The sequence below is a fragment of the Bufo bufo genome, chromosome 4, assembly GCF_905171765.1.
Source record: "Bufo bufo chromosome 4, aBufBuf1.1, whole genome shotgun sequence".
NCBI lineage: Eukaryota > Metazoa > Chordata > Amphibia > Anura > Bufonidae > Bufo > Bufo bufo.
The window spans coordinates 90,797,631-90,823,512 of NC_053392.1; the positions used below are offsets into that span (position 1 = coordinate 90,797,631).

At 45.1% G+C, this 25,882-nt stretch overlaps 1 protein-coding gene across 3 annotated transcripts in view; it reads right to left on the reverse strand.

The window, feature by feature from the left end:
• Window positions 1-237: 237 nt before the first annotated feature.
• Window positions 238-25,882, reverse strand: part of RSAD2 (radical S-adenosyl methionine domain containing 2) — a 28,126-nt gene continuing 2,481 nt past the window's right edge. For all 3 annotated transcript variants that reach the window (XM_040427526.1, XM_040427525.1, XM_040427524.1), the window contains 4 exons: window positions 23,568-23,797; window positions 8,935-9,084; window positions 4,400-4,432; window positions 238-1,109 (listed from right to left, as the gene is read on the reverse strand). In XM_040427526.1, coding sequence (XP_040283460.1) covers window positions 945-1,109; window positions 4,400-4,432; window positions 8,935-9,084; window positions 23,568-23,797 — 578 coding nt within the window. In that variant the 3' untranslated portion in view covers window positions 238-944. The remainder of the gene's footprint in view (window positions 1,110-4,399; window positions 4,433-8,934; window positions 9,085-23,567; window positions 23,798-25,882) is intronic.

The window sequence follows — 25,882 nt, forward strand, 5'->3', positions numbered from 1 at the left end:
TGACTCCTTCTCCCCAGCCAGGCCCGAGCCGAGGACCGCCCGCGCCCTGCCCACTACACTAGTCTAGTGTAGTGGGCGGGCGGTTCGCGACTCGGGCCTGGCTGCCTGTGTGTAGTGTGTGTGTAAATAAAAAAAAATATAAAATCAACAGAAGGCGGCCCGGACGGGCCCCCAGTGGCGTAGGGCCCCATAGCCACTGCTATGGTTGCTATGGCGATCCCTACGCCACTGCGTCAGATTAAGTTCATGTATTTTACAATAAATATGTTCCATTAACGTTGAAATTGTATTTTTGATATAGTCTGTTAAAATCTTCACTTTGAGGATCATAATATTCATTATTCTTGAAGTTCATGGACGTTGACCTTGTTTAGAGTTCTTGTTCATAGACAAACCTCCATAAGAGATGGAAAATATGGTAACTTAAACTCTTTGGTGAGAGATTATCTTCTTTCCATTCTCTTCTCTCCCTCTAGGGAGGAGTTTAGATAGTAAGGAGTTTCCTCCTGCTTGGGGAAGGAAGCAGGAGCTAGTCCCTGCTGGAGGAGCCCTATCTACACAAGCTTGAGCACCTCCAGCTCTGATGGGTAAGGAGGCCAAAGCCTGAAGCCTCAGAGACCAGGAGTAAAGTTCCCTGGACAAAGCTAAGGACAGACCAGACCACAGAAAGCTTCCTGGGATCCAGCGTATCCAGGTAGGAGCACCGTGACACGTGCACAAGACATTAAGGGACATTGTAGGCCACCCTACACCACTCTGGCATTCCTACACCTGGATACCACAACATCAATAAAAGGGGCTCTGTGCCCTTGTTACTTCACTGCAACTGGCGTCACAACAAAATATTTATACTATCACCACAAAAGGGGACCCTCAGCCGCGGTCGAGCCCACCGCAGATCCTTTAAGTCACAGCTGCCATAATGAGAAGACACTGAGGGCTGTTCACCAGTCCAGCTTCAGATCCGCCTTGCTCCACACGTATTTTCCTCCTCTTTTAAAAAACATCTTCTCGTCAAAGCCGCTAAACTTTATGGCATTTTCGACCCCAACGTCCAAGACTGACTTTGATGGATCTTTGCGGCCGTTTCTGCAGTCAAGGAAGCGCATCTAGAATAAAAGTGAAGTTCATATAATGAATTGTAGTGTATGCAAATCAAAACTTTAGGGTATTTGACGTGGGTCTTCTAAGACGGACAACACCTAGTGAGTCCAATAGCACATCTGGTAACTACTAATGTTGAGCGAGCATGCTCGGCCGAACACCACGCGTGCTCGAGCTCGAGTCTGCAGCTTAGGAGTCCCTGCTCTGTCTCCATATATAGTTATGTCCATATATGGAGTCAGTGCTTTGGGACACCCCAGTGTATTTAAATCTAATTTAGCCTGTATTTCAGAAAAGTTTCTGCCAGGATTCAAACTCACAACCTTTTGCATTAGCGACAAGGCACCTAACCACTCAGCTATAATAGCTACATAGCCAGTTACTAAACAAAAAAATATGAGACTTCTACTGTACTGTTCTTCCACTAAGACCTATACAGTAGAAGTCTTTTTTTTTTTTTTTTTTACTGGTTATGCAGCTATATAGTGTAGTGGTTAAAGTTCTAGGCTATGATGCAGGAGCTGTGAGTTCAAATCCCGTCACAAACTTTTTCAGAAATAGAGGTTAAATTAACACTGAAGAGGACAGTATACTACTACAGAGGGATCTGGATAGATTGGTGGCTTGGGCAGATACGTGGCAGATGAGGTTTAACACTGACAAATGTAAGGTTATGCACATGGGAAGAAGTAATGCAAGTCACCCGTACATACTAAATGGTAAAACACTCGGTAATACTGACATGGAAAAGGATCTAGGAATTTTAATAAACAGCAAACTAAGCTGCAAAAAACAGTGTCAGGCAGCTGCTGCCAAGGCCAATAAGATAATGGGTTGCATCAGAAGGGGCATAGATGCCCGTGATGAGAACATATTCCTACTACTTTACAAATCATTAGTCAGACCACACATGGAGTACTGTGTACAGTTCTGGGCTCCAGTGAACAAGGCAGACATAGCAGAGCTGAAGAGGGTCCAGAGGAGGGCAACTAAAGTAATAACTGGAATGGGGCAACTACAGTACCCTGAAAGATTATCAAAATTAGGGTCATTCACGTTAGAAAAAAGACGACTGAGGGGAGATCTAATTACTATGTATAAATATATCAGGGGTCAGTATAGAGATCTATCCCATCATCTATTTATCCCCAGGACTGTAACTGTGACGAGGGGACATCCTCTGCGTCTGAAGGAAAGAAGGTTTGTACACAAACATAGAAAGGGATTCTTTACGGTAAGAGCAGTGAGACTATGGAACTCTCTGCCTGAGGAGGTGGTGATGGTGAGTACAATAAAGAAATTCAAGAGGGGCCTGGATGTGTTTCTGGAGCGTTATAATATTACAGGCTATAGCTACTAGAGAGGGGTCGTTGATCCAGGGAGTTATTCTGATTGCCTGATTGGAGTCGGGAAGAAATTTTTAATCCCCTAAAGGGAGGAAAATTGGCTTCTACCTCACAGGGTTTTTTTTTTTGCCTTCCTCTGGATCAACTTGCAGGATAACAGGCCGAACTGGATGGACAAATGTCTTTTTTCGGCCTTATGTACTATGTTACTATGTTACTAAATTAGATTTATATATTTTATATATTTTTTTTGTAATTGTTAAAAATGTATGGTACAAAATAAATGTGTAATTACTAGAAAAAAAATATATACTGTATATATATATATATATATATATATATATTAATATATAGATAAAATCATACTTATGATATATATGAATGCATAATATGTGGGAAACTACTACTGATGTTTTAGCCATGATATATTTACATATATTATATATTTTAAATATATAATAATATGTATAAAATATATTATGACTAAAAACTTATATATATATATATATATATATATATATAGTTTAGCCTCTATCCTCTACAGTAGAAGTCTCATATTTCATATATTTTTTTGTGACTGGCTATGCAGCTATATAGTGTAGTGGTTAAAGTTTATGGGCTGTGATGTATGGCACAAAATAAATTACAAAAAAAAAAATCATTTGTGACAGGATATGAACTCACAGCTCCTGCATCACAGCCCAGAACTTTAACCACTACACTATACAGCTGCATAGCCAATCACTAAAAAAAATAAAAAAAAATTAAAAGACTTCTACTGTATAGGTCTCAGTAGAAATACAGTACAGTAGAAGTCTCTTTTTCTTTTTTTTAAGAAACTGGCTATGCAGCTATTATAGCTGAGTGGTTAAAGGGGTTCTGCAGTTTGTTTAAACTGATGATTTATCCTCTGGATAGATCATCAGCATCTGATCGGCGGGGGTCCGACACCCGAGACCACCCCCGATCAGCCGAGAAGGCAGCGGTGCTCCAGCAGCGCCACAGCTTTTCACTGTTTGCCGCTGGCCCAGTGACGTCATGACTAGGATCAACTGGCCTGGGAGCGACTAAGCTCCGTTCACTTGAATGGAGCTTAGCCCCGCCCAGGCCAGTTGATACTAGTTGTGACGTCACTGGGCCAGCAGTAAACAGCGAGAAGGCTTCAGCGCTACTGCCAGCGCCGCTGCCTTCTCAAACAGCTGATTGGCGGGGGTCCCGGGTGTGGGTCCCCCGCCGGTCAGATGCTGATGATCTATCCAGAGGATAGATCATCAGTTTAAACAAACTGCAGAACCCCTCTAAGTGCCTTGCCTCTAATACAGAAGGTTGTGAGTTCGAATCCCAGCAGAAACTTTTCTGAAATACAGGCTAAATTAGATTTAAATACACTGGGTGTCCCCAAGCACTGACTCCATCTATGGACATAACTATATATGGAGTCAGAGCAGGGATTCCTAAGCGGAACTAGAGTCCTGACACCCTCCCCTCTTCAGAGCAGGGGGTGCCTGGGGTTCTCCCATCGACTTCCATTATGCTCGGTAGAACACCCGAGCATCGCGAAGTGTTGCACACGAGCACTTTGGTGCTCACTCAGCACTAGTAACTACTCCCCTCCTCTACTGATGGGGTTAGAATCACGACTACTGTTTGCCGCTGATATTGGGAATATGAGGAGACCAATACTGTAGAAGGTCAATATAACTGTTATGTGTGGCTTCAAAGAGAATACCCACATAATCTAATATAAAAAAGATGTCAAATTATTACATGTCTTGTACTGGTCCACTGTCACTCAGAGCGTAGGAGCTGGGAAGTGTTCAGTGCAGAGTGACCAGGGCACTGAACATGAAGAACCCGCCTCCTGGACTCCTGTGGTCGTGGTGCATGATATAATAGCGACAACATCTGTATTACACTAAGCATTATACACTACTATTGAAGAAACTTACATATTCATCCAAAATGAGGTATGAATCCCGCATCTAGAAGAGAATGAGCAGAAAAGGAAACCCATTAGAAAGTCACATATGAAGAGTCAGCAATGAAACGTGTCCATGGGGTAAGTTGGTTTGGAATCATTATTACCAGTGAAAAATGGAACACTGCATAGGTGACTATTATAAAGCCATTATCTGATTTAAAGGGACACTTCTGTCAGAATGGGGTATTTTTTAAATCAGACTGGGGGAAATTTATCAATACTGTTGCAAAGGAAAACTGGCTTAGTTGCCCCTAGCAATCATTCAGATTCCACCTTTCATTTGCCAAAGGTGGAAAATAATGGGTTGCTAGGGCAACTAAGCCATTTTTTTGAATTTTTGGCAGTTTTTTTATTTTAATTCTGGTGGTTTAAGGCTACTTTCACACTAGCGTTTCTATTTTCCAGTATTGAGCTCCATCATAGGATTTAAATACCGGAGAAAAGCGCTTCCGTTTTGTCCCCATTCATTGTCAATGGGGAAAAAACTTAACTGAACAGAACGGAACGCTCCAAAATGCATTCGTTCTCATACCGGAGAGCAAACCGGTTATCTTTCCGTCATGGGATGCGGTGCAAGACCCAAAATGCAAGTCAATGGGGACGGATCCGTTTTCTCTGACACAATAGAAACGGATCTGTCCCCCACTGACTTTCAATGGAGTTAATGACAGATCCGTCTTGGCAATGTTAAAGATCCGTTCATAACGGATGCAGGCGGTTGTATTATCAGTAACGGAAGCGTTTTTGCTGAACCCTGCCGGATCCAGCAAAAAAACTAGTGTGAAAGTGGCCTAATGCCATTAAAAATATAATACAAAAATTGTTCTTCTCCAACAGTGATCACAGAGATTAAAGTCCTGAATGTGACAGGAGAGTTGTCTCGGTTTATATCACTGCTGTACAGCAGAAATTATCGCCAAGTTAAGCCTCATGCACACGTCCGTGGAACACGGACCGTGAGATACCGGCCTGGATTCTTGCTGAGTGCCGGAGCGCACTGCGTCATTGGTTGCTATGACGCTTCGTGCCGCCGCTGCTGTACAGTAATACACTCATACAGATCATACGAGTGTATTACTGTACAGCAGCGGCGGCACGAAGCAACGGCCGTGTGCATGAGCCCAAATCGTTTTCGGGATAGGCCTAGATAAAGTGTAGTAGATAGACTAGGGCGACAAAATGAGAGGAACTTACAAACAACAGTTTATAATGACACTAAACATCAAACCACGAAAATACCCTGTGGTATACTGAGACACCTGAATAAGGATATACTGAATGCCGCTGTAGATACAATTAATATGATTGCACTAGCCACACTGAGTAAGTGGGCTGTAAGTGCACCTCCAAAAAGTTCAGAATAGCACCGGGAGCGCACCATCACAAAAACTAAGGCTACTTTTACACTCGCGTTTGGTGCGGATCCGTCATGGATCTGCACAGACGGATTCGTTCAGATAATACAACCGTCTGCATCCGTTCAGAACGGATACGTTTGTATTATCTTTAACATAGCCAAGATCGACCCGTCTTGAATACCATTGAAAGTCAGTGGAGGACGGATCCGTTTTCTATTTTTTACATGTTCTATAAGGAAAAAAATAGAACATGTAAAAAACTAATAAAAGCGGCTAAACTAGAGACCAAGAGATTAATTGCCAAAGAGAGTAAAACTAACCCTAAAATGTTCTTTAATTATATAAATGGTAAAAAGTATAAATCTGAAGCTGTCGGCCCTTTAAAGAGTAATGAGGGGGGAGTCGCAGAGAGCGACGAGGAGAAAGCAAAGCTGTTAAATATTTTTTTCTCCAATGTATTCACTGAGGAAAATAAACTGTCAGATGAAATGCTGAATGTAAAAATTAATTCCCCATTAAAAGTGTCCTGTCTGACCCAGGAAGAAGTACAACAGCGACTTAAAAAGATTAAAATAGACAAATCGCCAGGACCGGATGGCATACACCCCCGTATCCTAAGGGAATTAAGTAATGTCATAGCCAGACCCTTATTTCTGATATTTGCGGACTCTATACTGACAGGGAATGTTCCACAGGATTGGCGCATAGCAAATGTGGTGCCAATATTTAAAAAGGGTCCAAAAACAGAGCCTGGAAACCATAGGCCGGTAAGTTTAACATCTGTTTTGGGTAAACTGAAGGTTTTCTGAGAGATGCTATCTTAGAGCATCTCAACGGAAATAAGCAAATAACGCCATATCAGCATGGCTTCATGAGGGATCGGTCATGCCAAACTAATTTAATCAGTTTCTATGAGGAGGTAAGTTCTAGACTTGACAGCGGCGAATCAATGGATGTCGTATATCTGGACTTCTCCAAAGCATTTGACACTGTACCACATAAAAGGTTAGTATATAAAATGAGAATGCTCGGACTGGGAGAAAACGTCTGTAAGTGGGTAAGTAACTGGCTGAGTGATAGAAAACAGAGGGTGGTTATTAACGGTACACACTCAGATTGGGTCACTGTCACTAGTGGAGTACCTCAGGGGTCAGTATTGGGCCCTATTCTCTTTAATATATTTATTAATGATCTTGTAGAAGGCTTGCATAGTAAAATATCAATTTTCGAAGATGACACTAAACTGTGTAAAGTAATTTACACTGAAGAGGACAGTATACTACTACAGAGGGATCTGGATAGATTGGAGGCTTGGGCAGATAAGTGGCAGATGAGGTTTAACACTGACAAATGTAAAGTTATGCACATGGGAAGGAATAATGCAAGTCACCCGTACATACTAAATGATAAAACACTCGGTAACACTGACATGGAAAAGTATCTAGGAATTTTAATAAACAGCAAACTAAGCTGCAAAAACCAGTGTCAGGCAGCTGCTGCCAAGGCCAATAAGATAATGGGTTGCATCAAAAGGGGCATAGATGCCCGTGATGAGAACATAGTCCTACCACTTTACAAATCATTAGTCAGACCACACATGGAGTACTGTGTACAGTTCTGGGCTCCTGTAAACAAGGCAGACATAGCAGAGCTGGAGAGGGTCCAGAGGAGGGCAATTAAAGTAATAACTGGAATGGGGCAACTACAGTACCCTGAAAGATGATCAAAATTAGGGTTATTCACTTTAGAAAAAAGACGACTGAGGGGAGATCTAATTACTATGTATAAATATATCAGGGGACAGTACAGAAATCTCTCCCATCATCTATTTATCCCCAGGACTGTGACTGTGACGAGGGGACATCCTCTGCGTCTGGAGGAAAGAAGGTTTGTACACAAACATAGAAAGGGATTCTTTACGGTAAGAGCAGTGAGACTATGGAACTCTCTGCCTGAGGAGGTGGTGATGGTGAGTACAATAAAGGAATTCAAGAGGGGCCTGGATGTATTTCTGGAGTGTAATAATATTACAGGCTATAGCTACTAGAGAGGGGTCGTTGATCCAGGGAGTTATTCTGATTGGAGTCGGGAAGGAATTTTTTATTCCCCTAAAGGGAGGAAAATTGGCTTCTACCTCACAGTTTTTTTTTGCCTTCCTCTGGATCAACTTGCAGGATAACAGGCCGAACTGGATGGACAAATGTCTTTTTTCGGCCTTATGTACTATGTTACTATGTTATTGTGCCATATTGTCTCAGTTTCGTCAAGCAGCGTTTTGGTGTCCACCTCCAGAGCGGAATGGAGACGGAACGGAGGCAAACTGATGCATTCTGAGCGGATCCTTTTCCATTCAGAATGCATTAGGGAAAAACTGATCCGTTTTGGACCGCTTGTGAGAGCCCTGAACGGATCTCACAAACGGAAAGCCAAAACGCCAGTGTGAAAGTAGCCCTATACTCACCAGAGACAGATGGGTCTATAGGCAGCCTTAAACGCTCCACCTCACCCCCCAGATAGCGTTTCACCATGCGCTTGTTTTGGGCGTTTTCCTCCACATTTATGGTACATAGCAACTATTCCCGTTCAGGTGTGTCAGTATACACTGATTTTTTTTTGCATTATATTATGGTTTTAAATACTTTCTAATTATGGTTTGACTTACTCTGTATTGTCCTTTCTATATTTACAAGGAAGGGGGTGGAACAACTAGGAGCAGTGCATAGGTAGGTGTAATGTGAGAAGCCCTGACCAGCTAATGTACATACGGGCGGTGTAGAGTAAGGATTCGGCTACAATATGATCTTGGTAGTGTGATCGCAGCATAGCAGTTCTAGCAATGAATGGGATTGCAGCAAGACTCACAATTGTTTCCTTCTGGAGAAAAAGTATTTTGAATCCATTTTCAAATGAACAGTTAAGTGCACTGAGGGTGGGCCAAAGCCAATATGTGCACCCTTGCTCCTCCTGCCTCCTCTGCTGTACCTCTTCTTGGTTGACAGGGCCAGGTTCTTGCATAACCATATTGCCTGGCTCTGTCACTCAAAAAGTAGAGGGAGGGTGCAGAAAAATATTGGCATCAGTGATTAATCTGGAATTTAATGGAAAAAAATATTAAAATAAATAGTTTTGAGTGTTGGAAAAATACCTGTTGGTTGGATTCTGGAACTAAGCATTTAATATCCTTATGACGATCCAGAAAACCTTTAAACTCTTCATTAGTGATGACAAACTTCTCAGCCTGTCTCAATGCTTCGTCTCCAGAATTCTCACCTCCAATAATGAGACACTGGAACACCTAAGAGATAATGAAAACTACATTAAAGGGGTTGTCCCATGAAAAATATTCTACAGTTTTCAAACCAGCACCTGGATCTGAATACTTTTGTAATTGCATGTAATTAAACATTTAGCATAGCCACTGAGTTATTCAATAACATGTATCTGTACAGCACCACCTGCTGTTTGTTCTTTTTCTTATTTCTTTGTCCTGCTCACTAGTGATGTCGCGAACATAAAATTTTCAGTTCGCGAACAGCGAACGCGAACTTCCGCAAATGTTCGCGAACTGGCGAACCGGGCGAACCGCCATAGACTTCAATAGACAGGCGAATTTTAAAACCCACAGGGACTCTTTCTGGCCACAATAGTGATGAGAAAGTTGTTTCAAGGGGTCTAACACCTGGACTGTGGCATGCCGGAGGGGGATCTATGGCAAAACTCCCATGGAAAATTACGTAGTGGACGCAGAGTCGGGTTTTAATCCATAAAGGGCATAAATCAACTAACATTCCTAAATTGTTTGGAATAACGTGCTTTAAAACATCCAGTGTGTGTATACGATCAGGTATGATGTTGTATCGATCAGGTAGTGTAAGGGTTACGCCCGCATCACAGACATTGACAGACCAAACTCCCCTTTTAATGCACCGCAAACAGTTCATTTGCACAACCGCAAACTCCCCATTTGCACAAGGTTGGATACCAAGCTAGCCACGTCCCGGTGATGTCATTGAAGGTTTCTTCCTCCACCCAGCCACGTACAACACCAAGGGTCCCCGAAAGGTCAATTGAATTGATTTTTCGAACGGGGAGATGGTTAAAAAAACGCTGGCTCCCTCCCCTTTGTTTTTATCCACGGTGACTGCGTCTGCGCCGTGCAATTTACTGTCACACCCGATATGAGTGGTATTTTCTGTAGTACTATTCTCATCAGTTTAATCCCTCTAACGTCCCCGACTCCCCAATCTGGGGGCCATTTATTAAACAGATTTTTCGGACGGGGAGATGGTTAAAAAAACGCTGGCTCCCTCCACTCTGTTTTAATCCACGGTGACTGCGTCTGCGCCGTGCAATTTACTGTCACACCCGATATGAGTGGTATTTTCTGTAGTACTATTCTCATCAGTTTAATCCCTCTAACGTCCCCAATCTGGGTGCCATTTATTGAATAGATTTTTCGAACGGGGAGATGGTTAAAAAAACGCTGGCTCCCTCCCCTTTGTTTTTATCCACGGTGACTGCGTCTGCGCCGTGCAATTTACTGTCACACCCGATATGAGTGGTATTTTCTGTAGTACTATTCTCATCAGTTTAATCCCTCTAACGTCCCCGACTCCCCAATCTGGGGGCCATTTATTAAACAGATTTTTCGGACGGGGAGATGGTTAAAAAAACGCTGGCTCCCTCCACTCTGTTTTAATCCACGGTGACTGCGTCTGCGCCGTGCAATTTACTGTCACACCCGATATGAGTGGTATTTTCTGTAGTACTATTCTCATCAGTTTAATCCCTCTAACGTCCCCAATCTGGGTGCCATTTATTGAATAGATTTTTCGAACGGGGAGATGGTTAAAAAAAACCTGGCTCCCTCCACTCTGTTTTAAACCACGGTGACTGCGTCTGCGCCGTGCAATTTACTGTCACACCCGATATGAGTGGTATTTTCTGTAGTACTATTCTCATCAGTTTAATCCCTCTAACGTCCCCAATCTGGGTGCCATTTATTGAATAGATTTTTCGAACGGGGAGATGGTTAAAAAAACGCTGGCTCCCTCCACTCTGTTTTAAACCACGGTGACTGCATCTGCGCCGTGCAATTTACTGTCACACCCGATATGAGTGGTATTTTCTGTAGTACTATTCTCATCAGTTTAATCCCTCTAACATCCCCAATCTGGGGGCCATTTATTAAATAGATTTTTTGAACGGGGAGATGGTTAAAAAAACGCTGGCTCCCTCCACCGATATGAGTGGTATTTTCTGTAGTATTATTCTCATCAGTTTAATCCCTGTTACGTCCCATATCAGGAATTGCCTTTTATGAAAAAAAATTTAGGCCGGGTACCTTCGACTGCCTTCACAGTGACAGACCAAACTCTCATACACTAAACTGAATTGATTTCAGGAACCGGGAGATGGAAAAAGCAGCTTGGTCGGTCCTCTTACTCCCAAATTGGGGCACTGCGCGTGCACAGAGCAATGTGCTGTGACACCCTATATGAGTGGTGTCTTAACTAGTACTATTGCTATCAGTTTAATCCCTGTTACGGACCCTATCCGGTCGAATTGATTAACCATTGTCGAATCCCCCATTGACATCCCCCTTATAAGCTGTGTAAAGCATATTTTTTAGTTTGGTTTTGAACTGCTGCATCCTTTCCGACTTTTGGTAATTTGGTAACATTTCTGCCACTTTCTGCTTATACCGGGGGTCTAGTAGCGTGGCCACCCGATCGCTTTTGGTCTGACCATAATGAAGCAACGGCCTTATCATCTGGGGTGTGGCAACATTGCCAACACACTTTTATAGAGGTGATGATGATTGCTTCATTGTGATACGCAAGCCCCTTCACCACAACAAGGTAACGATCACGAAGGGGAATTGACACTTGTATGTGCCTTTTTTTTTTGGTTTGTTTTTGCAGCCACAGTGCTGCACCATAGGACAGAAAAATTAGGCATGTACACATGCCTGAAAAATAATGGCACTGTTGCAGACGCTATTGTAGCAGCGGCCGGAAAAATTTATGTTTTCCAGGCAGAAAAGTGACTAAAACATTACGGCTTGAACCCTAGTTGGTGGTGGAGAATTCACGAAAGTCATCCGGTATGCAGACATTAAATACAGCAGCGTGGGGACCATTTTGAGGCCAAGGCATGTAATCAGGCCTTTTGTTAGTCAAACGTATCCCCCACTGTCAGTCCCTTCGGGATCCATGCCTCATTCATCTTTATGAAGGTGAGGTAATCAACACTTTTTTGACCGAGGCGACTTCTCTTGTCAGTGACAATGCCTCCTGCTGCACTGAAGCTCCTTTCTGACAGGACACTTGAAGCAGGGCAGGCCAGAAGTTCTATCGCAAACTGGGATAGCTCAGGCCACAGGTCAAGCCTGCACACCCAGTAGTGAAGGGGTTCATTGCTCCTCAGAGTGTCGATATCTGCTGTTAAGGCGAGGTAGTCTGCTACCTGTCGGTCGAGTCGTTCTCTAAGGCTGGATCCCGAAGGGCTGTGGCGATGAGTAGGACTGAAAAAGCTCCGCATGTCCTCCATCAACAACACATCTGTAAATCGTCCAGTCCTTGCCGCCGTGGTAGGAGGAGGATTACACTCACCTCTTCCCCTGTTAGATTCCCGTTGTGCTGTGACATCTCCCTTATAAGCTGTGTAAAGCATATTTTTTAGTTTGGTTTTGAACTGCTGCATCCTTTCCGACTTTCGGTAATTTGGTAACATTTCTGCCACTTTCTGCTTATACCGGGGGTCTAGTAGCGTGGTCACCCAGTACAGATCGTTCTCCTTTATCCTTTTTATACGTGGGTCCCTCAACAGACATGACAGCATGAAAGACCCCATTTGAACAAGGTTGGATGCAGAGCTTCTCATTTCCCGTTCCTCGTCCTCACTGATGTCATTGACGGTCTGTTCTTCCCCCCAGCCACGTACAACACCATGGGTCCCAGATAGGTGACAACAACGAGCACCCTGGGGTGCCTGCTGTGGTTGGTCTTCCTCCTCCTCAAAGCCGCCACATTCCTCCTCTGACTCCTCTTCCTCATACTCCTCTTCCAGCGTTGCTGCAGGTCCGGCAAGCGATGATGACAAGGCTGTTTCTGGTGGTGATGGTGACCACAACTCTTCCTCTTCCTCTTCACGCTCATCTACAGCCTGATCCAGAACTCTTCGCAGGGCACGCTCCAGGAAGAAAACAAATGGGATGAGGTCGCTGATGGTGCCTTCGGTGCGACTGACTAGGTTTGTCACCTCCTCAAAAGGACGCATAAGCCTACAGGCATTGCGCATGAGTGTCCAGTAACGTGGCAAAAAGATTCCCAGCTCCGCAGAGGCTGTCCTAGCACCCCGGTCATACAAATACTCGTTGACGGCTTTTTCTTGTTGGAGCAGGCGGTCGAACATTAGGAGTGTTGAATTCCAACGTGTCGGGCTGTCGCATATCAAGCGCCTCACTGGCATGTTGTTTCGCCGCTGAATATCGGAAAAGTGCGCCATGGCCGTGTAGGAACGCCTGAAATGGCCACACACCTTCCTGGCCTGCTTGAGGACGTCCTGTAAGCCTGGGTACTTAGACACAAAACGTTGTACGATGAGATTCAACACATGTGCCATGCACGGCACATGTGACAACTTGCCCAAATTTAATGCCGCCAACAGATTGCTTCCATTGTCACACACCACTTTGCCGATCTCCAGTTGGTGCGGGGTCAGCCACTGATCCACCTGTGCGTTCAGGGCGGACAGGAGTGCTGGTCCTGTGTGGCTCTCTGCTTTCAGGCAAGTCAACCCCAAGATAGCGTTACACTGTCGTATCCGGGATGTGGAATAGCCCCTGGGGAGCTGGGGGGAATCAGTTGATGTGCAGCCAGACGCCGCAGCAGAAGAGGACTCAGCCGAGGAGGAAATTAAAGAGGATGGAGTAGGAGTAGAGGAGGTGGCAGTAGGTCTGCCTGCAAGTCGTGGTGGTGTCACCAACTCCGCTGCAGAGCCACGCATTCCATGCTTGTCAGCCGTCAGCAGGTTGACCCAATGCGCAGTATACGTGATATACCTGCCCTGACCGTGCTTTGCAGACCAGGTATCAGTGGTCAGATGGACCCTTGCCCCAACACTGTATGCCAGAGATGCCATGACTTCCTTTTCAATGACATGGTAGAGGTTTGGGATTGCCTTTTTTGAAAAAAAATTTCGTCCGGGTACCTTCCACTGTGGTGTCCCAATAGCGACAAATTTTTTGAAGGCCTCAGACTCTACCAGCTGGTATGGTAAAAGCTGGCGGGCTAAGAGTTCCGTCAAGCCAGCTGTCAGTCGCCGGGCAAGGGGGTGACTTTGTGACATTGGCTTCTTATGCTCAAACATGTCCTTGACAGACACCTGACTGTGGGCAGATGAGCAGGAACTGCTGAAGGTGAGAGATGGAGTGGCGGGTGGTTGAGAGGGGGCAGGGAGGACAGCAGTGGTTGACGTGGCTGAAGATGCAGGACCAGGAGGAGCATGGTGGCTTTGAGTTTGTGTGCTGCTTGTACTCATGTGTTGATCCCATAGGCGTTTGTGATGTGAGATCATGTGCCTTCGCAAAGCAGTTGTACCAAGGTGGGTGTTGGACTTCCCACGACTCAGTTTCTTTTGGCACAGGTTGCAAATGGCATTGCTTTTATCAGAGGCAGACACACAAAAAAAATGCCACACTGCTGAGCTTTGCAATGACGGCATTCTAGTGGTGGCAACAGCATGCGTTGACTGGCGTGCTGTCTGGCTGACCCCAGGTGCCGATACATGCTGTCTGACTGTGCCACTAACTCCTTGCGACGACCTCCCCCTGCTTCCAACTCGTCTCCTCATTCTCTCTGTCTCCCCTTCAGAACTTTCCCCCTCTTCTTCTCTTCGAGCAGGCACCCACGTGGCATCCGTGGACACATCGTCATCATCAACCGCTTCACTTGTATCTGACACCTCAGCAAAGGAAGCAGCAGCGGGTACAACATCATCATCATCACACTGTACGTCCATGTGTGTAATCCTGCCTGACTGAGACATATCCCCGTAATCTACATCATCTGGCAATAATGGTTGCGCATCACTAATTGCATCCAACTGATGTGTAAATAACTCCTCTGACGGATCAAGTGAAGCGGCTGTGGTGGCTGTGGTGGTAGTGGCGACGGGCGGGTGCGTGGTAACTTGAGAGCAGGTGACCGAAGCTGAGTTGGAGGAGGATGGTGCGTCAAGGTTCTTAGCGGAAGCTGTTGAAGATTGGGTGTCCTGTCTAAGCCAGTCAACTACGTCCTCTGAATTTTTCGGGTTCAGGGTACGTGGCCTCTGAAAACTGGGCATTATTCCAGGGACAGTGGAAATCACAGCAGGGGTGGCCTGCCTCTGCCTGTCATTTTTTTTTTAGATAAGTGGTACTACGCGTGCTAGGTACTGTGCCACCCGGTATGAGTGGTTGGCACTGGCAGTGGGCACACTACAGTCTGTGGAAGTGGGCCTGACACACACTGGCAGCAGGCAAGCAACTGAATTTAGACTACTGTCTAAAAATTAAATGCCTTATTTATCGGCAAGCTACTGTGCCACCCGGTATCAGTGGTTGGCACTGGCAGTGGGCACACTACAGTCAGTGGAAGAGGGCCTGACACACACTGGCAGCAGGCAAGCAACTGAAATTACACTAAAGTGTAAAAATTAAATGCCTTATTTATCGGCAAGCTACTGTGCCACCCGGTATGAATGGTTGGCACTGGCAGTGGGCACACTACAGTCAGTGGAAGAGGGCCTGACACACACTGGCAGCAGGCAAGCAACTGAATTTAGACTACTGTCTAAAAATTAAATGCCTTATTTATCGGCAAGCTACTGTGCCACCCGGTATCAGTGGTTGGCACTGGCAGTGGGCACACTACAGTCAGTGGAAGCGGGCCTGACACACACTGGCAGCAGGCAAGCAACTGAAATTACACTAAAGTGTAAAAATTAAATGCCTTATTTATCGACAAGCTACTGTGCCACCCGGTATCAGTGGTTGGCACTGGAAGTGGGCACACTACAGTCAGTGGAAGCGGGCCTGACACACACTGGCAGCAGGCAAGCAACTGAATTTAGACTACTGTCTAAAAATTAAATGCCTTATTTATCGGCAAGCTACTGTGCCACCCGGTATCAGTGGTTGGCACTGGCAGTGGGCACACTACAGTCAGTAGAAGCGGGCCTGACACACACTGGCAGCAGGCAAGCAACTGAAATTACACTAAAGTGTAAAAATTAAATGCCTTATTTATCGGCAAGCTACTGTGCCACCCGGTATGAGTGGTTGGCACTGGCAGTGGGCACACTACAGTCAGTGGAAGAGGGCCTGACACACTGACTGGCAGCAGGCAAGCAACTGAATTTAGACTACTGTCTAAAAATTAAATGCCTTATTTATCGGCAAGCTACTGTGCCACCCGGTATCAGTGGTTGGCACTGGCAGTGGGCACACTACAGTCAGTGGAAGCGGGCCTGACACACACTGGCAGCAGGCAAGCAACTGAAATTACACTAAAGTGTAAAAATTAAATGCCTTATTTATCGGCAAGCTACTGTGCCACCCGGTATCAGTGGTTGGCACTGGCAGTGGGCACACTACAGTCAGTAGAAGCGGGCCTGACACACACTGGCAGCAGGCAAGCAACTGAAATTACACTAAAGTGTAAAAATTAAATGCCTTATTTATCGGCAAGCTACTGTGCCACCCGGTATGAGTGGTTGGCACTGGCAGTGGGCACACTACAGTCAGTGGAAGAGGGCCTGACACACACTGGCAGCAGGCAAGCAACTGAATTTAGACTACTGTCTAAAAATTAAATGCCTTATTTATCGGCAAGCTACTGTGCCACCCGGTATCAGTGGTTGGCACTGGCAGTGGGCACACTACAGTCAGTGGAAGCGGGCCTGACACACACTGGCAGCAGGCAAGCAACTGAATTTAGACTACTGTCTAAAAATTAAATGCCTTATTTATCGGCAAGCTACTGTGCCACCCGGTATCAGTGGTTGGCACTGGCAGTGGGCACACTACAGTCAGTTGAAGTCGGCCTGACACACACTAGCAGCAGGCAAGCAGCTGAAATTACATTAAAGTGTAAAAATTAAATGCCTTTTTTAAGCAAAGTCCTGTGCCAGCCGGTATGAGTGGTGGGCACTGGCAGTGGGCACACTACAGTCAGTGGAAGTCAGCCTGACACACACTGGCAGGCAACTAACCTTAGATTAAAGTGTAAAAATTAAGTGCCTATTTTTTAAGCAAAGTCCTGTGCCACTCGGTATGACAGGGGTGGGCACTGGCAGTGGGCACACTACAGTCAGTTGAAGTCGGCCTGACACACACTAGCAGCAGGCAAGCAGCTGAAATTACACTAAAGTGTAAAAATTAAATGCCTTTTTTATGCAAAGTCCTGTGCCAGCCGGTATGAGTGGTGGGCACTGGCAGTGGGCACACTACAGTCAGTGGAAGTCAGCCTGACACACACTGGCAGGCAACTAACCTTAGATTAAAGTGTAAAAATTAAGTGCCTATTTTTTAAGCAAAGTCCTGTGCCACTCGGTATGACAGGGGTGGGCACTGGCAGTGGGCACACTACAGTCAGTTGAAGTCGGCCTGACACACACTAGCAGCAGGCAAGCAGCTGAAATTACATTAAAGTGTAAAAATTAAATGCCTTTTTTAAGCAAAGTCCTGTGCCAGCCGGTATGAGTGGTGGGCACTGGCAGTGGGCACACTACAGTCAGTGGAAGTCAGCCTGACACACACTGGCAGGCAACTAACCTTAGATTAAAGTGTAAAAATTAAGTGCCTATTTTTTAAGCAAAGTCCTGTGCCACTCGGTATGACAGGGGTGGGCACTGGCAGTGGGCACACTACAGTCAGTTGAAGTCGGCCTGACACACACTAGCAGCAGGCAAGCAGCTGAAATTACACTAAAGTGTAAAAATTAAATGCCTTTTTTATGCAAAGTCCTGTGCCAGCCGGTATGAGTGGTGGGCACTGGCAGTGGGCACACTACAGTCAGTGGAAGTCAGCCTGACACACACTGGCAGGCAACTAACCTTAGATTAAAGTGTAAAAATTAAGTGCCTATTTTTTAAGCAAAGTCCTGTGCCACTCGGTATGACAGGGGTGGGCACTGGCAGTGGGCACACTACAGTCAGTTGAAGTCGGCCTGACACACACTAGCAGCAGGCAAGCAGCTGAAATTACATTAAAGTGTAAAAATTAAATGCCTTTTTTAAGCAAAGTCCTGTGCCAGCCGGTATGAGTGGTGGGCACTGGCAGTGGGCACACTACAGTCAGTGGAAGTCAGCCTGACACACACTGGCAGGCAACTAACCTTAGATTAAAGTGTAAAAATTAAGTGCCTATTTTTTAAGCAAAGTCCTGTGCCACTCGGTATGACAGGGGTGGGCACTGGCAGTGGGCACACTACAGTCAGTTGAAGTCGGCCTGACACACACTAGCAGCAGGCAAGCAGCTGAAATTACACTAAAGTGTAAAAATTAAATGCCTTTTTTATGCAAAGTCCTGTGCCAGCCGGTATGAGTGGTGGGCACTGGCAGTGGGCACACTACAGTCAGTGGAAGTCAGCCTGACACACACTGGCAGGCAACTAACCTTAGATTAAAGTGTAAAAATTAAGTGCCTATTTTTTAAGCAAAGTCCTGTGCCACTCGGTATGACAGGGGTGGGCACTGGCAGTGGGCACACTACAGTCAGTTGAAGTCGGCCTGACACACACTAGCAGCAGGCAAGCAGCTGAAATTACATTAAAGTGTAAAAATTAAATGCCTTTTTTAAGCAAAGTCCTGTGCCAGCCGGTATGAGTGGTGGGCACTGGCAGTGGGCACACTACAGTCAGTGGAAGTCAGCCTGACACACACTGGCAGGCAACTAACCTTAGATTAAAGTGTAAAAATTAAGTGCCTATTTTTTAAGCAAAGTCCTGTGCCACTCGGTATGACAGGGGTGGGCACTGGCAGTGGGCACACTACAGTCAGTTGAAGTCGGCCTGACACACACTAGCAGCAGGCAAGCAGCTGAAATTACATTAAAGTGTAAAAATTAAATGCCTTTTTTAAGCAAAGTCCTGTGCCAGCCGGTATGAGTGGTGGGCACTGGCAGTGGGCACACTACAGTCAGTGGAAGTCAGCCTGACACACACTGGCAGGCAACTAACCTTAGATTAAAGTGTAAAAATTAAGTGCCTATTTTTTAAGCAAAGTCCTGTGCCACTCGGGATGACAGGGGTGGGCACTGGCAGTGGGCACACTACAGTCAGTTGAAGTCGGCCTGACACACACTGGCAGGCAACTAACCTTAGATTAAAGTGTAAAAATGAAGTGCCTTTTTTTTAAGCAAAGTCCTGTGCCACACGGGATGACAGGGGTGGGCACTGGCAGTGGGCACACTACAGTCAGTTGAAGTCGGCCTGACACACACTAGCAGCAGGCAAGCAGCTGAAATTACACTAAAGTGTAAAAATTAAATGCCTTTTTTATGCAAAGTCCTGTGCCAGCCGGTATGAGTGGTGGGCACTGGCAGTGGGCACACTACAGTCAGTGGAAGTCAGCCTGACACACACTGGCAGGCAACTAACCTTAGATTAAAGTGTAAAAATTAAGTGCCTTTTTTTAAGCAAAGTCCTGTGCCACACGGAATGACAGGGGTGAGCACTGGCAGTGGGCACACTACAGTCTGTGGGCCTGCAGCTCCTCACACACAGGCAGGCCAGGCAACTGCAATATGTATATAAAGGAAAAAAAAAAAGCAGACTAATGTTGCAGCCCTAAAAAGGGCTTTTTGGGGTGCTGTCAGGACGCTGTCCTTACAGCAGAGATCAGATGAGTCTTTCAGGACTGGAGTGGACACTGAATTCACTAGCCTAGCTATCGATTTCCCAATTAAATCAGCAGCAGTTACAGTCTCCCTCCTCTCACTAAGACTGCAGCTTCAGAATGAATCTAAAATGGATGCTGTGCAGGAGGTGGGAGGGTCTGGGAGGGAGGGTATGCTGCTGATTGGCTGGAATGTGTCTGCTGACTGTGAGGTACAGGGTCAAAGTTTGCTCAATGATGATGTATAGGGGGCGGACCGAACATCGCATGTGTTCGCCCGGCAGAGGCGAACGCGAACAAGCTATGTTCGCCGGGAACTGTTCGCCGTCGGATAGTTCGGGCCATCTCTACTGCTCACTGAGAAGGCCGCACATGCTCAGTTTCATCCTTCAACTGCCTCCTGAGCTGTGATAGGGAGAGCTGAGACACGCCCCCTTAGCTGCAGCAGAAAAGACACGCCTCCTGAGCTGTGATAGGGTGAGCACAGACACGCCCCGTTCCAGCTTTCAGCTTGATATAAATCTAGCAGAGCAATGAATGAGGAGATCTCTGGATCCATGTGAGGTACAGGGCTGGTTCTAGCTTTGTTAGAAAGAGACTATCATGTACTATATGATTTCTGATTTTCATTTTTTACATTAGTCATGGGATTACCCCTTTAAGAGATCTCTGGTATTGACCAATGACTACATCTGTCTACTACATCTCAGTCCACTCTGTACAATATGTACACATCAGTGTCCAAAGGCTTGGATTCATACCAGCCAAACCCACATATGGCCAACATGTGCTTAAAGGGGTATTCCGGTTATGTGAAGTTATCTCCTATCCACAGCAAAACAGTAACTATTGGATTAATGGGGATCCTACTGCAGGGACCCCCACCGATCACAAGAATGGAGACCCAGTACCATCTAGAGAACCCCCTAAATGAACGGAGCGGCCAGTCAGGAATGCAAACTGCCGCTGTCACGAGGGTGTCACAACCTATCGCTAACCCTGTGGTGCCTGGGGTCAGAAGGTCGCAGCAGGTGGCTACTCGCCCGATTTCAAGGGATCGCTCCATGACCTAGTTGTTGGAATGGATTTCGGTCCAGGTTTTCCTGTTTTGGTTAACTATCCTTTATGTCCTATCTAGGTATCTGTAGTTTTTCTTTCAGCTGTTCTGGGTCTACCACTCCCAGACACTATTTAGTCTCTCTTCCTACTTCCCTTGATGCCAGATATAGACCTTCCTTTCAGGTTATCTATTCTGACCTCAGGTGGTGTTGCTGAGCAGTTGGAACCAGTGCGGTTGGATCTCCGGTCCTCTTCAGTTTGTTGTCTCCCTTCGGGGTTATATGTGGTGTTTGTGTTGTTTGTCCACTCCTTGTTGTTACCCTAGGTGTCAGTGGTGAGGACTAGTGCTCCCACCGCTCTACTCACTACCTAGGGCTTCTTCCAGGGTAAGTCAGGGACAAGGCACCCGATCGGTGAGCAACCCATCTAGGGTAGCCAGGTGCCAGTGCTAGGTGAGTTAGGGGTCACCAATCTCCCTTGTGTTAGGGCACTGGTTTCCTTTCCCTCTGCGCCGCACGTCTGGTACCTGCCATATCAGACGTGATAGCTGCTCCATTCATTTCTGTGGGAGTTCCTTAGATAAGAGATAACCTCACATAACTGTACTACCACTTTTAGGTCTCCTTCACACACAATTCATGTTTGAAGAAAACAAAAAAGAATATTTGTACTATATTTCATAATTCTCATAGACTTACTGCTAACATCTTTTGCCTTAAACAACACAGCAAAAACACCAGTAAAACCTACAGTAAAAATAGGAAAAAATGCTGCAAATAAAAAAGGGAAATGTGAAATCAGCCTAAAGAGAGAAGTGGAAGAGAGACCCAAATTCCTTCTGTATTGTCAGCAGAGATCTCTTTACCTGGGTGCGTACATAGCTCTTATAAGGCCCCACAGCAAAACTTAGTATGGGTTCCCCCCACAATGAGTTGTGTGACAAATATAGATTTTTTTTTAATTAAGTAGATTATATTTTTAATATACAAAGTGATTAGTAAATATGGCTCTCCTCTGGACACCAATGTATGAAATACATTTATAAATCTCTCCCACACGGCTCTAAATCCTCAGCTTCCCTTCATATAGTACATGATAAAATTGTCTGCCTGCAGCCACCACAAGAGGGAGCTCACTGTATAGAAAGTTATACAGTTACCATTGAACTCAATGGAAACCGTAACATTTCTATCCATCAAGCTCAATCTAGTGGCATGTGCCAGGAAATGCCATGGATTTATGTTGGGAACAAAAGAAGCTCATTGCCAGATCCCGCACAAGCCATATAGCAGTCATATAGTCTGCTTCCATTGTAGGTGTGCCACTGATCCTGCCTATCTAGTCTCCAGCAGTACAATGCATCTGTCATACTGATTATAACCCAGTAACTCTATAATGGGGTAACTCTTTTGGTAGTCTATATGCTGGTGCTCTAGTAATGTATATACTCAAAATAAATAGTTTTTCTATTTAAAAAAAAATCCTTAATCCTGTATTTAGTCTACATGGTGTAGATTGCATTGGGTCCATAGATCAGTGGGCAGAGGCTGTTAGAGACTGCTCTATTCACATCAGTGAATCATGGACTTGTACTGTCTGCGTTCTCTATAGACAGCCAAAGGATCCATTGAATTCAATGGGTACATTCAGACCCCTGTTTTTTATGTGGATCGATGGTTCTAGACATAACACGCCCATGAAATTATATATATACAGTACAGACCAAAAGTTTGGACACACCTTCTCATTCAAAGAGTTGGCATCAAAACTATGGCATCCACACATGTGGAATTATATACATAACAAACAAGTGTGAAACAACTGAAAATATGTCATATTCTAGGTTCTTCAAAGTAGCCACCTTCAAGAGAATGCCAAGAGTGTGCAAAGCAGTAATCAAAGCAAAAGGTGGCTACTTTGAAGAACCTAGAATATGACATATTTTCAGTTGTTTCACACTTGTTTGTTATGTATATAATTCCACATGTGTTAATTCATAGTTTTGATGCCTTCATAGTCATGAAAATAAAGAAAACTCTTTGAATGAGAAGGTGTGTCCAAACTTTTGGTCTGTACTGTATATATATATATATATATATATATATATATAAATATATAAAATTTCTCGATATAGATATTCACAGTTAAAGCGGACCTCTCACCACTCCTGACATGTCTGTTTTAGCAATTACTTACATTCCCCATGTAATAACAATTCTGGAGCATCTGTTCTTATGACTGTTGGATCATTCCTCTATTATTCCTGCTAGAAGTTATGAATGAATTTCGAGCAGTCTGCAGTAAGGGTACAGATGGGTGTTACCAGTCGGGGGAGTGTCCCTGCACAGCCTGACTCTATCCAATCAGTCCAAACTGGTAACACCCCTCTGCACCCTTACTAAAGACTGCTGGAAATTCATTCATAAACTTCTAGAATGAATAATAAAGGAGTGGCACAACATAGAGTCATAGGAATAGATGTTCCAGGATCGGTATTACACTGGGAATGCATGTAGTTACTAAAACAGACATGTCCGAAGAGGTGACAGCTCCTCTTTAATAGTGGGGGACTCTCATTAGGGAGCTGCTTCAAAGAGCATCTCTCTGGTAACATGTCTATGTCACACGTGAACATGCCATTGATTCCAATGTGCACCTTTTAATACTTCATCTCGCCTGTGGTGGTGCTGCTCGAGAATTGAACACTTCTCAGTCACCTTCCTTCTTAACAACAAGGAATGGTTCAACACAGACAACCCCTTTAAAGAATGTGACGCGTCTCGGATACTTTGCTTCTAATCTTTCTCAAAGCCATTTCTTAACCACCCGCCATCTTACCTTCCAGCGAATTGGACTGATCATGGTGATTTCGTTTCTCATGTCCTCGTCCACATTGTAACTGGTGATGACAGAATTTATCTTGAAGGCCACGTTGTAGTCGCAGCACCACTGCCTGATCTTCATCAGTTTTTCCACGTGGTTTTTCTTCCCTTGTCCTCGACCAATGAGCTTGTTGACGTCTTCGTTGAAGCTGTCGCAGGACACGGCAAGGATATCCAGATGTTCTCCTGGAAAACCACGTTACTTCATTACTCGTTGGTGTCCATGAATCAGCATTTTCAGCTTAGAGAATGCATTAACACAACGCCCGTCCCTTCCCATTCCTATCCTCTTTGGGCCTCATACACACTTTTGCTGATCGGATGCGGATCCCCATTCATTTCAATGGGGCCGCAAAAGATGCGGACAGCACACCGCGTGCATCCGTATGTCCCTGCAAAAAAAGATAGAACATGTCCTATTCTTGTCCGCGTTGTAGACAAGGACAAGACATTTCTACAGGATTCTGAAAAAAAATGGCAGCATGCACTCGGCTGGAATCCGTGTTTTACAGATCCTGCAAAACGCGTACGTGTACAAGGCCTAAATGTAGGGCCGTAGGGAGCTCTCCTGACATGTCTGTTTTAGTAAATACTTGCATTCCCCGTGAAATAGCAAGTCTGGAGAATTTCTTCATTGAATTCGGCCTCTGTTATCCCTCCTGGAAATGGATGACTAAATTGACAGTTGGGGGGGTTAACATTCCCTTGTGAAAGGCTTGTGTCTCTAAACAGTCGGTCGTTGTCTGCATGGGTTTGGACACTGCCAGGGAGTAGGGACATGTCCCGTTGACAAGTGCAACGCTAGCGCCCAGTTGTCAGTTTGTTCATACGTATACCAGGAGGAGTAACGTAGGAATGCTAAGAAAACCTGCTCCAGATTTGTAATATTATGGGGAATGCAAGTAATTCTGAAATCCGACCTGTTAGGCAAGTACTGTAGTAGGTGCCCTACTTAAATTGTGCCCAAGGGTGCTCCTGCACCCACCGAACAAACCTTACAGCAAAGACATATGCTGTACACTGATGAGGGTCACGGTAGCATACTGACACAAAGGAGTGTTAAAGGGGTTGTGGCATAAAACATATTCGACCTTTTTCAAACCAGCACCTGGATCTGAATACATTTGTAATTGCATGTAATAAATAAAAAGAATAACAGTTAGTATAGCCACTGAGTTATTCCATAAAATACAGTACATCTGTATAGCGCCACCTGCTGTTGGTGCTCAGTTTAAATCTTCAACTGCCACCAGCCTTGTGTTTCTGTGACAGTTACAGGGAGAGAGCTGCAGCAGAAAGGACACACCCCCTGAGCTGATAGGTTGAAGATTATAGCAGAACTATTGCAATGCATGGAGAGATCTCTAGACCCATGTGAGGTACAGGGCTGGCTCTAGTTTTGTTAGAAAGAGATTGTCATGGACTATACGATGTCTGATTTTCATTTTTTTTACATCAATCATGGGATAACCCCCTTAACCATGTGATTTTTCTTGACCAATGAGCTGAGAGGGATTGCGTGCACCGTTTAGAATCCTCCCTTACATATGAAAAAGTCTACTGCTACTATTGATGATAAAGGGATATTCCAGGATTTAACTAACCAAATCGATGAGGGTCCATCTCCTGGTACCCCAGCTGATCAGCTGTTTGAAGGGGGGACTTTCATAGTGTACTAAGCACAACACTGTACATTATATAGCGGCTGTGCGTGGTATTGCAGCTCAGTTCACTTGAATGGGGCTGAGCTGCGCATAGACCATGTGACAGAGTGATGTGACGTCACCGGCCTAGTGAGAGGCTGGGCGCTAAGGCCCCTTCAAATTGCTAACTGGCAGAGGTTGGACCAACACCGATCAGATATCTTTAGGGTCCATTCACATGCCTGCAAAATGGGTCCGCATCCCTTCCACAATTTTGCGGAACAGGTGCGAACCCATTAATTTTCAATGGGGCCGGAATGTGCTGTCCGCATCTGCATTTGCGGATCCGCACTTCCGTTCCGCAAAAAAATAGAACATGTCCTATTCTTGTCCGCAATTGCGGACAAGAAAAGACATTTTCTATGAGAGTGCCGGAGATGTGCGGTCCGCAAAACACATACGGACGTGTGAATGGACCCTAAGGATAGGTCATTCGTAACTACAGTAAGTTCTGAAAAACCCATTTCATATCCATTGTCACCAGAGTCACTCTATTAAAGGGGAAAGAACTACACGTCTTCATCATTGTTGCCAACCAGAATTTTTCTTTTCTTTCTGGACAACAACT